This window comes from Squalius cephalus (genome assembly GCF_949319135.1).
Source record: "Squalius cephalus genome assembly, chromosome: 7".
Lineage (NCBI taxonomy): Eukaryota > Metazoa > Chordata > Actinopteri > Cypriniformes > Leuciscidae > Squalius > Squalius cephalus.
The window spans coordinates 43,013,717-43,028,124 of NC_137128.1; the positions used below are offsets into that span (position 1 = coordinate 43,013,717).

General features: G+C 35.7%; 2 protein-coding genes across 3 annotated transcripts; one reads left to right on the forward strand and one right to left on the reverse strand.

Moving 5' to 3' along the window:
• Positions 1-187: 187 nt before the first annotated feature.
• On the reverse strand, positions 188-5,782 carry dad1 (defender against cell death 1). The gene is made up of 3 exons (XM_079876857.1): positions 5,516-5,782; positions 4,191-4,339; positions 188-372 (listed from the first exon to the last, which is right to left on the reverse strand). The coding sequence occupies exons 1-2, from the start codon at positions 5,724-5,726 to the stop codon at positions 4,209-4,211; spliced, it is 342 nt and encodes a 113-aa protein (XP_079732983.1). The 5' UTR covers positions 5,727-5,782; the 3' UTR covers positions 188-372; positions 4,191-4,208.
• Positions 5,783-6,527: 745 nt separating this feature from the next.
• abhd4 (abhydrolase domain containing 4, N-acyl phospholipase B) lies at positions 6,528-14,408 on the forward strand. 2 transcript variants are annotated; one of them, XM_079877785.1, is made up of 9 exons: positions 6,548-6,703; positions 7,897-7,985; positions 8,393-8,497; positions 9,424-9,712; positions 10,483-10,667; positions 11,753-11,864; positions 12,538-12,724; positions 12,808-12,888; positions 13,658-14,408. In XM_079877785.1, the coding sequence occupies exons 1-9, from the start codon at positions 6,660-6,662 to the stop codon at positions 13,676-13,678; spliced, it is 1,113 nt and encodes a 370-aa protein (XP_079733911.1). In that variant the 5' UTR covers positions 6,548-6,659; the 3' UTR covers positions 13,679-14,408. The 2 variants fall into 2 exon arrangements, with proteins under 2 accessions (XP_079733912.1, XP_079733911.1); XM_079877786.1 differs by lacking the exon at positions 13,658-14,408 and having other exon boundaries at positions 6,528-6,703; positions 12,808-13,575.

Here is a 14,408-nt window from a genome sequence, read left to right on the forward strand (position 1 = left end):
TTTTCACACTGATGCCTGCATAAATGAATTGCTTCATTGTAACATTAACTGTACTCTGGTTTCATTTAGACTCAAAATAAAATAAAATAGCCTATTGTTCAATGTTTTCATTTTAATATATTTTTTAAAAATAAACACAAAGATTCAGATGAGATATGTTACATAGAATAAAACACCACAGGATCATTGAATTGTTTTTAATGGCATTTATTTTTCTTTCTATAACTTTCAGAAAGTTTTACAAAAGTAGAAAAATTAAGGAACAAGACGAGAACTGATCATGAATGACAATTCTGTCAAAACATATATTAACATTGAGAGATCCACAGACTGTTGGGTTTGTAGTTGTTCTGCAGGATTTGGTCTTCATATCTGTGGAAAACAAATATAATTCATCAAAGGTTGTTGCAAAATACAAGACCAGTAAATCTTGAGAAAACAAGTTACACATAAAAAAATAGTGCTGTCAAATTGCTTAATCGCATCTGACATAAAAGAACACAGACACAAACTTTTATGTTAGATGTGATTAATTGACTTGACAGCACTAATAACACATTTTCTTTTTTTACAGACATTTATTTTGGGATGACTTCTTCCTAATGCTCCAATAATTCATCCTATCATGAACATATCATGATGATGACTTTACATTGGACGTTTACATTTCTCTAAATAACATATGTGACCCTGGACCACAAAACCAGTCACATGGGCCAATTTTTTTTTTAATTGAGACGTATGCATCACATGAAAGTTGAATAAATAAGATTTCCATTGATTTATGGTTTGTTAGGATGGGACAATATTTCGCAGAGATACAACTTTTTATGTAAATAGTTGTTTAATATATAAAACAAAAATAAATGTTTTATATATTTACGGTAGGAAATTTACAAAATATCTTCATGGAACATGATCTTTACTTAATATCCTAATGATTTTAGGCACAAAAGAAAAATCTATAATTTTGATCCATACAATGTATTGTTGGCTATTGCCACAAATATACCCGTGTGACTTGTGACTGGTTTTGTGATCCAGGGTCACATATGGTAACTGAAAGCCTTATTGAACGAACATGAACACAAAATGCTGTAACAGAATGAAAGATAGAATTAAGCAATGACAGATTAATGGGGGGCTATATTGTGCCCCTTTTTACAAGATGTAATATAAGTCTCTGGTGAGTCCCTCATCATTTATCATAGCTTGCCAAATTTGCCCCTATTTGGCTGTGAACAAAAACACAACATTTTTGTATGTGTCCCTTTAAATGCAAATGAGCTGCTGGATCCCACCCCCTTTCCAGAAGAGGGCGGAGTCTGTACAGCTTGTGGTTCGGATACTCCAGCAACAACAAAACTGGAGAATGTCACGCAGCCAAAACGTCAGAAATTGTCAGTTGCGGTGTTCAGCCTTACAGGTTCAAACCGGAGTCTGACACAGATAAGAGACTCTCTGATAGAGACAGATAGAGAAGTTACAACATTTCTGAAAAGTTAGTGGGTAAATTTATGTAGTGGATGTGGATTTAAAGGGATATTTCACCGCTGGAAAGACGAATGTATATTTAAATTGGGTCATTTATGTAGTAGAAATGTGAAATTATTTTAGAAGTTGGTGCCTTCTAGACTGAGAAAAGCCAGAAAATGTATTTTTGGCTCATGTGGATGAAAGACAACAACTCCCAGAATGCACTTGCTTCGCTGCCCTACGAGGACACTCCCAAGCCACGCCTACCAGTTACAGAGGGCAGTATCGGGAGAAATGATACAACTAGGCTACTAGTCGACTGGAAACTGAAAAGATGGTGTTTTATGGTGAGATCCCCCTATGGGCGGGTTGAACACATGCGGGACGAGCTCCTCCTACTGGCTGGAGTCTCTCGCCTCTGGACAAAAGAGCCTCTGATGAGCTAAATGACGATTTTTGCGTCATCTGAGGGTTTTTTTCCAGACACACAATACAGAAATCTCTCGTCTCAGGGGGACATGAGGGAGGGAAGCACGGTCACTCCAAAATACTACCAGGTTTCTACTGAATACAAAGCTTAATGCTAATCGGTGAAGTATCCCTTTGATTTGATTCAAACTAGCATGTACTGTCATATTAATCTAAAAATCTTTCAGAAACAACTTTTAGGAAAATCCAGCATTGCACTGACCCTCGTTTGTGAAGCAGTCCGGCGAAAAATGATTTGCGCAAATATATTACACTTTAACGACTTTCTTCTGCACATTTTCTACATAAATGAAATTCAACTACGGTGTCCTCAGTGGCTCAGATGCCGAGAGTCTATTGAGACTTACCAGAGAAAGTCTAATGAGGGGAGAAGTGCCACTCAATAAACTTCCGGTTGCAGTTCCACTCTTGTTCCATATGAGGGCGCTCACATGACGAGTGCAGAATGAATGGAGGTCTATGGAGCTATACCGCTCAAAATCCACTTTTCTCAGGATATAATTTTTTGTCTAGTAATTTGAATGTTGTTTTCGAAAGGGGATGCAATGAAATTACACATTGCTTGGTGTTAGATTTTTTAGAGTCACTTATTTGCTTTAAAAAGTCTTTCAAAATGTCAATGACGTCAGAATGCTGACGTCATTAGCAGAATGCTAGCGTGTTATGGGCAACAACAACTCAACCTGTAAGAAATCGAAAAGAAATAAGTACTCGTTCATTCAACTTTCGACCTATAACCCATGCTGAACTTGCAAAACCTACAATCAAATCTGAGATTTCTCAACGGCAGTCGGGTGAGGGAGACAAATTTAGCCGTCTAGCCCCATTGACTCCCATTCATTTTGCACTCCTAGCGAGCGCCCCCAGTGGAACTCTGATTGGAACTACAACCAATAGGACTTAATAGGGCGTTAGAGTGAACAGGCTTTGCGTAGACAGGCTTTGGACTTACGTTCATTAGTACATCCAATAAAAGAACATTTGTAATGCTTTTGGTGCATTAATTGTAAATCTTCAGCTGCTACAGTGAGTAAACAGCAATAGCGAACTGTTATGGCTCACTCAGGGTGTGATCTATGCTAATTAGGGCAGATCGTCACCAGTCATGGGCGGTTATAATTATTTTTTAAACATTATAAAAAAGGAGTGGGTGGATTTTACCATTATAGGCAGGTTGTTTACACACACTGCATACACACATCTGTGTTCAAACACCTTCTAATGTGCGAGCTTTAAGAATAATATTTTGTGTAAATCGTCGACACTCCTCCCAATCACTGTTTGCTCAGGCAAGTATTCTTAGTGTTTACCAAGTGAATCAGCTTCAAATTGCTTTATAGCTCTATAAAAAAGTTATTTCCCCAGCACTTTTGTAATATTTTTATTTTTAATAATGAATTTCACCACTATTCGACTCGTAGTAGTTTTCTTATTAGGCCTCCCTACTCTCGTATGACTCAAACACAGTTTAGTATATTATACAGAGGGTCAAAGGTATGGAATAGTCTTCCCACATCATTTATTGAGGTTTCTAAAGAACAGTTTAAACAGAGTAAAATTGTTGTTACTAAGTTGTTTGAATTTTCCATATGGGTTTGTGCTTTAAATCCAATTTTAAATTGTTTTATAATATGTTTTTAATTTGTTAAATATAATTGTTTATATGGAGATTGCCACTAATTAAGCCCCTTGAGGGTTTTTCGGCAATTGTCCATCACATTCTTTTTGTGAAATGAATAACACTGTTTTTTTTTTGTTTTTTTTGTTTTTGTTATGAAAATAAAAAAACAAACAAACAAAGTGAATTTTGCATAATAGGTCCCCTTTAAGGCACTTCTGTCCAACTACACATTTCATTGCACACAAATCAATATATGACATGGAAAAGGAAGCATGTACAGCTGTGTCAGGTCTCTTGTCTATATTAGGCACCAGAGGGTTTATTATATGTCAGCTAGAGAGTTTTTAGAGAAATTGGCTTAGGAAGCAAGCAGTTTTAGAGTGTATTTTAAAATAGGATCAGGATACATATCTGCAATTTTGTTGCTTTGTTTTCTTTTCTGGTTTCTGAGCTATGAGACAGCTCATCTGTGCAAAACATAACCTCATATACAATTGGAAATGAATCACACACAGATTTTACTAAATAGATTGTCTAACAATTTATACACATGAAAAGTGATTTTGAACCATTCTTAAAACACAAGCATCTGCTGTACACACACCTGCTGTGACGCTCTCATTCAGCCAACAAAATTGACGACCACTAGATGCAGAACGGTGTGAGCGAAGAGGAAGTCAGCGAATGCTCTCTCAGGAGAGACGGTCAGGAACTCTCCTTTATTCTGAGGGTTGATCTGGATGCGAAGACAGACTGAAGATAGAAGAACATAAAGACACTAATGATCAGTAAATTATAGCCTACTTTATGATTGACTACAGCACTAAACACACATACAAGACCTGGATATATCAACATTGTTTGGTGTAGGTGGTTATTTAAGTGATTAATGATTAGAAAACATGGGAAGTTTTTATTTTTTGACCGATAGCAATTTGTTTTTATTAGGGCCGTTAAACGATTAATCGCGATTAATCGCATCCAAAATAAAAGTTTGTTTTTACATAATACGTGTGTGTACGGTGTATAATTATTTTCTATATATAAATACGCACACATGCATGTATATATTTAAGAAATATTTGCATGTATATACTGTGTATATATATTTATATTATATATAATTTATATTATATATAAATATTTTATATATAAATAACACATTTACTTAAATATATACATGCATGTGTGTGTATTTATATATAGAAAATAATTATACTCCGTACACAGACATAAATTATGTAAACACAAACTTTTCTTTTGGATGCGATTAATCGCGATTAATCGTTTGACAGCCCTTGTTTTTATATTTATCTGTTTGATTGCCAAAACTCAGATTTGAGGTTCTTTAAATAATCACATAAAATAAAGATAAAACAATGCAATATAATTAATAAATATTTATCTTATATTATAATATGCTATTATTCTTTAATATTAAGTTGTTTTACCATCTAAATGGGGTGTATGTATGTATATATATATATATATATATATATATATATATATATATATATATACACATACATATATATAAACACTAAAGACTGAAATAATAGCTGAACAATTTACATTTTAACACACATTATAAAACATAAACAAGTATGAAAATTAAATTGCATGAATATTTCACAATTTTACTGCATTTTTGATCAGATAAATTCAGCCTTGTTGGGCACAATATAGCTATTCCAAAAACATTTTTTTTTTTTTTTTTTTAATTATTGCAAACTTTTTTGAACCCGTAAAGACAATTAAATTAAAAGAAAAAAGTTTCACATAACCGTTTGCCTTTTTGGTTAATTTTGGTCCCTTTTTAATTAGCATTATAAACAGACATAAATATATAAATTGGACAAAGATACAAAATAAGCCCTTTAAACAATAACTTTTGATTCTATTTATATATGATTAAATATGCGTAAATACCCGCCAGTATGAAGCATCCCACACATGAAATGAATCCAGATAAGAAGCTGTTGAAGGGAAACGTTCCCACCAACACACAGTACAGGAACTGAAACACTCCTGTCAGCAAAATATACAGCATATAAGCGTCGATCATCTTCAGCTTATTCGGTGTGCTGCTCCTGTACTCCTCCACAAAACGCGACAAGACAGAAAATACCGAGTTAGACATATTTTCTCCTCAACACGAGCACAATATCCCTAGAAATCAAGCAGCAAGGAAATGAATGACGTGTAAGCAGAGAGAGACAGATGTGCGTCCACTAAATGTTCCCCATTGAAACTGCAGGTGAATTTTAGTTCCGATGCTCGTGAAGCGTTCGTGTTCGAGAAAACAAACAGAATCATATTAATTAACAACAATAAACTATGAACATTGCTATTGATCAAAGAAAATAATGACGTTAAACCCAATTACTTTAACACTATAAAAGACGGACATATGATTTGACTACTTATATAGGCTATATCGTTTTAAATAGAAATATATATTTTTTTGGAATATAAAGCATAATACAATTTAGCCAAATTATCAGATATACAATTTCCTTAGATTGCAAAATACATGTCTAAAACAAAATAACACATCAAATACATCAATTATAACTACACAACCTAATTTTCTATCAGTAGGCCTGTAATTTTCCAAATCCACTCGGGATAACTAGAGACAATTGTGAAACTAAAGAATAATAGGCTGATAGGTTAAAATTTTCCAGAAAACCTAATTATCCAGATAAATTCGTTCCAAGTCTTGCAAATACTATCAAGAAAATGCTACAGGAAATAGATCAGAGCTAAGATTATTCCTTATCTTATAATCTCATTACCACAGTAATGTTTTGAAACATAAAAATGTCCAATATAGGCCTATATATATGTTCACGAATCACGAATTGAGACAATTTCATGCCATTTCACCTATGCATTTCACCCACTTATTTTATTTCTATGGTGCGGCTCCTTTAAATGCGCTTACGTCAGTGTTACAAAACACAAACACGGGCCTTTAAAGAGACTGAGTGTGACAGGTCCGGTAGCAAACATACGAATCTGAAAGTGTAACAGTCTTTCGTCTTAGATAGTTATTGTATTATGCTTCATAATGTCTCCTGCAAACGCCACAATGCAAGACGAGACTGACACAGAGTGAGTACCGTAATATTTTAATAAATGCAGTCATATTATACAATATGTGAGTCGCTCATGTAACATGAAGTGTCCTTCTATTATGTAACACTGTATGTTTAACATTTCACTATTTTCAGGATCCCTGCCGTGAATGTCTGAAATGAAGTAATAGAATAAATCATACATGCTGGTATGACTTGTGTTGGATGATTTCATAAGGTTATGCAGAGTCATGCTGAGTTATTAGCCTACGTCACAGTAGTTATGGCTCAGTTTTTCAACAAGATAACAATATAGAATACTTTACAGCTTCATTTTTTGTTGTATTATCATATTCATTTTTAAATTTAGGACTTAAAATGTAAATTTTAGTGGCACCTTTTATTCATATGATATACAGTGCAGACTATAAATAAAAAATATTGAATAATGAAGTGTTGCTCCTAACATAATTCATATCTTAACTTTTCCGTCTGTAAGACTAAAAATTTAAATGTAAATTTTAATCGCACTTTTTATTTATATGATAGACCAATAAAAAAAGTAGACCTTTAAACATTTTATAATAAAGTGATGCTTCTAAAAAAAATTACTTCTAAAGTTTTTAGTCTTATTATTGGTATAGGAATATTAATGTTTAAATATTAGAGGGAAATGTTAATGTTAATGGGACCTTTTATTCATATGATGTACAGTTCAGAGCAGACCATAAATAAAAGTACTGAATAATAAAGTGATACTCCTAACATAATAACTTAACTTTTCTGACTTATTTGCTCATAAGAGTATTATTTTTAAAAGTTAGACTAACATTTTAATTGATAATGGTACCTTTTATTCATTTGATGTACAGAACAGAACATAAATAAAAATATTTTATAGTAATGTTCCTAAAATAATTTACTTCTAAAGTATGAATGTTTACATGTAAGATGAACATTTTATTCACATTATGTACAGTTCAGAGTAGACCATAAAAAAAACAATATTTAATAATAATTAGCTGTTTATTAAAAAAACTATTTTCTTTTGTGTGCTTGTGAATGAATTGTACTCACAAAGCATTATTCAGTATTAATTTTTTATTGCCAGCAGGTGACAGGCTTGTACTGTGTATAAAGGCAGATGATGTAACACAGTATGTACACAGTGTCATATACTTTCTATTGCTCTCTCCCCTTCAGTGACTTTACATGTCTCTGTCTTTGCAGGCCGACCTCTGGGAACTGGTCCTGGTGGCCCTCTTGGAGACCAACATCCATGTCCTTACTGAAAAGTGCCGAAGCTAAAATTATTGCCTGTAAGATCCTCACAGTTCCCTTTTAATATTTAGAATTTGTATAGGATACATTGGTAACACTTTACAATAAGGTTAATTAGTTAACATTAGTTAATGTATTAACTAACATGAACTAACAATGAGCCGTACATTTGTTACAGTATTTGCTTATGTTAGTTAATACAATTAAAGCTGTTCATTGTTTGTTCATATTAGTTCACAGTACACTAACTAATGTTAACAAATACAACCTTTGATTTTAGGTATTAGGTAGAAGGTATTAGTAAATGTTTAAATTCATTAATCAGATTAATAAATGCTGAAGAAGTATTGTTCATTCTAAATTCATGTTAACAAAGGTAGTTAACTAATGAACCTCATTGTAAAGTGTTACCGATACATGTTTTTATTCTGTTTAATATGTCCAGGTATCCAGAATAACGTTTGGTCCAGATTTGTGACTTTGCCAAATCAAAACAGAATATGGACCCTTAAAGTCACCAATAAGACAGCACTCAAACATAAAGACCAAGGTAGAGTTTCTAATCTTCGTCTACAGTAGCTGCAAAAGTATTTAGCACACTTAAAGGGATAGTTCACTTTGAAATTAAATTTTGGTATGTTTTAGCTTACCTGAAGGGCATCCAAGATGTAGGTGTCTTTTTTTTCCGCAAGAGTTTCAATTTTGATATTTTTAGGTCAAACCGTTCTTGTCTGTCAGTCAGATAATGCAGGTCTGTGGTCACGGTCTCAAAGAGCATGCACAGAGTCCAAATTAAACAATTCCCCATCGTAAGTAGCCTACACATTGATGGCCTAAGACACGAAACGAGCGGTTTGTGTGAGAAAACGAACAGTATTTATATCGTTTTTACATCTTATACACAGCCACGTCTAAGTGAGCTGAGGGCGCGGGCGCTTCCTGGTGTGTGTCGTGTGCGCAGACTGGTGCATAGATATATACACTAGGTGTCGCCTTGTCTATGGCAGTTCATTGGAACGAATGTCTTTAAGGCGACATCTATTGTATATATCTATGCACCAGTCTGCGCACACGACACACACCAGGAAGCGCCCGCGCCCTCAGCTCACTTAGACGTGGCTGTGTATAAGATGTAAAAACGATATAAATACTGTTCGTTTTCTCACACAAACCGCTCGTTTCGTGTCTTAGACCATCAATGTGTACTTACGATGGGGAATTGTTTAATTTGGACGATGGGGAATTGTTTTAATTTGGACTCTGTGCATGCTCTTTGAGACCGTGACCATAGACCTGCATTAAATGACTGACAGACAAGAACGGTTTGACCTAAAAATATCAAAATTGAAACTACTGCGGAAAAAAAGACACCTACATCTTGGATGCCCTTGAGGAAAGCTAAAACATACCAAAATTTAATTTCAAAGTGAACTATCCCTTTAAAAAAAGCCTGACTGTGTCTCGTTCTTTCTCTAGCCACTCAGACGCCCCTAGTGATGGTCCACGGGTTTGGAGGGGGGGTCGGCCTCTGGATCCGTAACTTGGACGCATTGTGTCATTCTCGACCCGTCTACGCCATTGACCTGCTGGGCTTCGGGCGCAGTTCTCGCCCGTCATTCCCATCTGAAGCCTCACTGGCCGAAGAGCAGTTTGTTAATTCAATAGAGCAATGGAGAGAATCAGTGGGGCTGGAACGCATGATCTTATTGGGCCACAGCTTGGGTGGTTACCTAGCAACGTCATATACAATTCAATATCCAGAAAGGTATCTAAGAAAGCTTATGTAGTCAAATTATAGCACAATAATAATAATAGTTTACAATAGGAGTTGTCAGCTACTCACTATTATTTCATTTTAAACCCATTTTCTATTTTATGTTATAGTTGCTTTAAAAAATGTATACATGTTATGCAAAATAAAATTTTGTGTAAAAAATAATATCTTAACTTTTGTTAGTCTGAACAAATAGTGAGACAAAAAAAGGTTTAACATCTTATATTACTGGTGTTACTTTTGGTTCATTCCTCACATTGGAAATGAAAGTTCGATTTGAGCACTTTGCAAAGTATTTAGACATTTAAGCCACTACTGAAAATGTATAAATGTATAATTTGCACATGTAAAATAAAATATAAATAAATACAACAATATAAATAAAAAATACCATACAAAAAAGTAAAAATATAAATAACATAAAAGATCCTACAGCAAAATTATGAGATGAATTGATTATATTCCTCTATTGCATAAAAGCATCTAAATGCATCAATGTAAATAAATATGTATGTATATTAGTTTTACGAACTCTATGAACTTTTTGAGGCGTCAAAGTGGTAGTTGTGTAGCTGTCAGAAATCTCTCAGATTTCATCAAAAAAGATCTTCATTTGTGTTCTGAAGATTAATGAAAGTCTTACGGGTTTGGAACGACATGAGTCTGAGTAATTAATGACAGAATTTTCTATTTTGCATGAAGGACACCTTTAATATATTGAACTACACGACCCTGAGACCAGTTGTGTTTTTGTCCTCTAGAGTCAGTCACCTCATCCTGGTGGACGCGTGGGGTTTCCCTGAGAGACCCCAGCCTCAGTCACAGGAGTCAGGAGGTCAAGGGTCAGAGCTGAAGAGGGTATCGCCGCCTCGCTGGGTGAAAGCTCTTGCTTCAGTGTTCAGCCTCTTCAACCCACTGGCTGTCATCAGAGCAGCTGGACCGTGGGGTGAGTGTGAGAACCATGAGCATGATGTCTCCAAAGCCTAGTAACCTGCAGTGATGTCTAGTTCATACAGTGGCACCAACTGAAATGAACATCACATGCTACTGATCTGGAACTATGCATAAGCATAAACGAATATTCAAACACAAGTCTTTTCTTGTTCATAATAAATATATAAATAATAATGAACAACTATTTGTAACTGATACTTTTCAGTATTAATTGACTTATATTTATAATCAACGTTTCTCTTGCTTCTTCTGTTTTTTTTTTTTTTCACTGTGCTGATCACAATGCATCATGAGACTAAAATCTCTGTGATTTAAATATGTGAATACACCTAAAACTTTGATCGTAACTTGGTATCTTATGCTAGCCTGGAAATCCAGACCTAAATCTGTAAGATTAATGGTCTGGCATCGACTAATGAAAATCGGCCAGCTCGAGGGGCGGCACCAAACATGCATTTGAAAATCTCACTGCACGCAATTGGATAACACTACGACCAATCACAACAAGCCCCATACGCTTAGCTACCAGCGGAGCTAACTGGTAGATTAGGCTCTCGCCGTATCCGGTCAGCAAAACAGCAAAAACGCCCTTCTTGCAAAGGAACGATTCGAGCGGCGTCTTCTGTTCCTCTTTTAGATAAAAAGCCAAGTCTAACTCGTTCATTGTAGCGGCCAAAGCCGTTTCAAACAACTGGTGTTCATCCATAGCCATCTTGCAATGTTTACTAATGACTTCGACGTCACAGCGCTGTCGTCTTCCGTTTAGCTCGCCTCTGGCCCGCCTACATCAGATAACCCGATGTGATTGGTGCAGCTCGGATACAAGGGCATATTTAATGAGCATCATTACTCGACGCCAGAGGAACTCGCTGAGCAAATTCAACTTGTGCTCTCGCGAGAACTCTGGATTTCCAGGATAATCTTATGCTACCTTGCTTATAATGCTGTCTATTTAGGCAGCATACTAGACTTTTGACAAAAAGTTAATGTTTATCTGTTATTTAAGAAAACACTAAAGCACTTCATTTCCACTTAGAAAACAAAAAACATTTGCTCACATCACGTCCTCATCTGCAGGTCCAGGGCTGGTGAACAGATTCCGTCCTGACTTCAAGAGGAAGTTTGAGGGTCTGTTTGATGACGACACCATGACACAATACATTTACCACTGTAACGCCCAGAGCCCGAGGTACAGTCTTATTAAACAATACCTATTATGCTTTTTCACATTTTCAGCTTTCTTTAGTGTGTAATGTTGCTGTTTGAGCATGAAAATGGTCTGCAAAGTTACAAAGCACAGAGTCCCTCCAGCGGGAGTTATTCTCTATATCAGTGTCACTGTTTCTAAGGCGCCTCCATTGCAGTCTTGAGTTTTCTTCCGGGAACAAACACGTCACTATTCCTCATTAAAATAATTCCTGTACAAGGCATACGTAAAATAAAGAGGCGGGGCCTGGTTGAGTTAGTTAGTAGTGTGTTGAAACTCGTGGTTATGGTAAGGGGCGGGGCATTTCCCAAACACGCTCGAAGCGCTTGACCAATCACAACACACTGCTCCAGCCGACCAATCAGAGCACATTGCGCTTTTCAGAAGGAGGGGCTTCATAGAGACAGGAACTAAACAGAGCGTTACTGACAGACTGGGAAGAGAGAAGCTGCAACAATGTCAGATATGTGAAAAATAATGTGTTTTTTAAACATTTAACCTTGAAAAAGATTGTGGTAGACCCCAGAAACAAAATCAAGACTTTGTAAAAGGGGATATAACATGGCCTCTTTAACTTTGATTTTCTAGAGATGCATTCCTTTACAGATGTAGAAGCAATAGTGTATTTTATTCTCTTTCTCTATTCTCCTCTCAGTGGTGAAGTGGGTTTCAAAGCCATGTCTGAGTCTCTCGGCTGGGCCAAAAGGCCTATGGTTCAGCGTGTGAACCTGCTGCCACCGTCGACACCCGTCAGCATGCTGTACGGATCGCTCTCATGGGTGGACAGCTCTACTGGAAACACTGTCATTCAGATCAGAGGCAAAAACCTCACCAGTGTCACGGTGAGTAAGAAACGACAGCGTTTGCACGTTTTCAATTCATGGAAAAACAAAAATGAGTAAATGTTGTTGGCTTTTCTCTGCAGATGATTGAAGATGCTTCCCATCACGTCTACGCCGATCAGCCGGACGAGTTCAACCGAGTGGTTGAGAATATCTGCAATACGGTAGACTGAATATGATCAGACAGGATGGACATTGATTTGTGTTTTGGCATTTCTATCTTTGAAAGAGTTCTGTCCTGTGTTTGTGGGATGATCAGATTGATAGAAACATTTAAAGGCAAAGCTGTTCTCAGACCTTGTCACTTCATAATCAAATTGTATTGTTTGTGGCCTTTAATGTTGAAAAGCTCAATGACTGTACTGCAGAATTTACTGGAAGCTGGTTGTATTTGTATTTTCTAACCCATATTTTATTCAGATTTCTTTTTTTAGCATGCACTGAGAAAGTCATGCTACCCGTTAAACCTGTGCCATGAATGCATTGACAATGTTTGGATGGTCATATTGACTAAGAGATGTTTAATAATTATTTCATTCTGCATTATAAACGGTTGTCTGTATTTTATAACGTGCATATCTCAATACAAGGCTGTACCTTTAATACAGTGTGTCTGCATTTGTTTCTCTTTATTTTAAAATGTGTTTCTGGAAGCAGTTCTCATTCCTCTTGTGATTACAATTAAGTAACACTAAGAGGTGCTAGATGCAAAGTTTTGCTTTTTCGGATTTCATCAGAGCATTCCCATTAAAACTTGCTCATTGCATACACAGTATAGTTCCTGCTATTGTAAAAATGGCATGTGAATCAATATTCAGTATGCAACAATAAACAGCTATAGCATGATCTCACTGTATCACAGATATGATTTTGTATTTTAATCCATTTCAATATAATCTGCTTCAAGGTTCAACATGTTTTTCTATTTTTCAGATCATTCTCTATAAATCCTAGAGATGGTTGTGCGTGAAAATCCCAGTAGATCAGCGGTTTGTGAAATACTCAGACCAGCCCGTCTGGCACCAGCAATCCTTCCACGTTCAAAGTCACTTAAATCACCTTTCTTACCCATTCTAATGCTCGGTTTGAACTTCAGCAGATCATCTTGATCATGGCTGCATCCAAAATTGCATACTCTTAAGTACTTATTTTGAATAAGTAATTACATTCATGACTTCTAAAAAGTGTGTTCTATATTGTATGAATAGTAAATAGTATGAAATCTACTACATTGGGCATGTTTTCATTATCATGTGACCTACCAGCATCAGTTGCGTCGGTTCACTGCCATTCATAAATCCTCTTCAATGGCCTCATGGGATAGTAAAAAATTAAAAACTCACCGGAAGTACTGTGAATTTGGACATGCTTCTTTTGTCACATATGGTGTTTGCAGAGAATATTTATTCAATTTATAATAAACAGTTGTAGCAGCAGTATTATGAAGCTGCGAGAAATAATAATTACAAAGGTCAGATGCGTCTGAGAAAGTCTTGTGGCCCACTGACCAGTGATTGTAAAGTCAGGGGATTTCCATCAAACAGATGACTGTGAAAGACCAAAGAATATATCAAACCATTATTAAAGAAGTGTGAAATAAATATGTCTTTTGGAGGCATCTTGCCTCTGGGAAAGAGTTGATTGTCCTTGGAAAATGTTAAATTAAAGATTATTTGAGCATCTT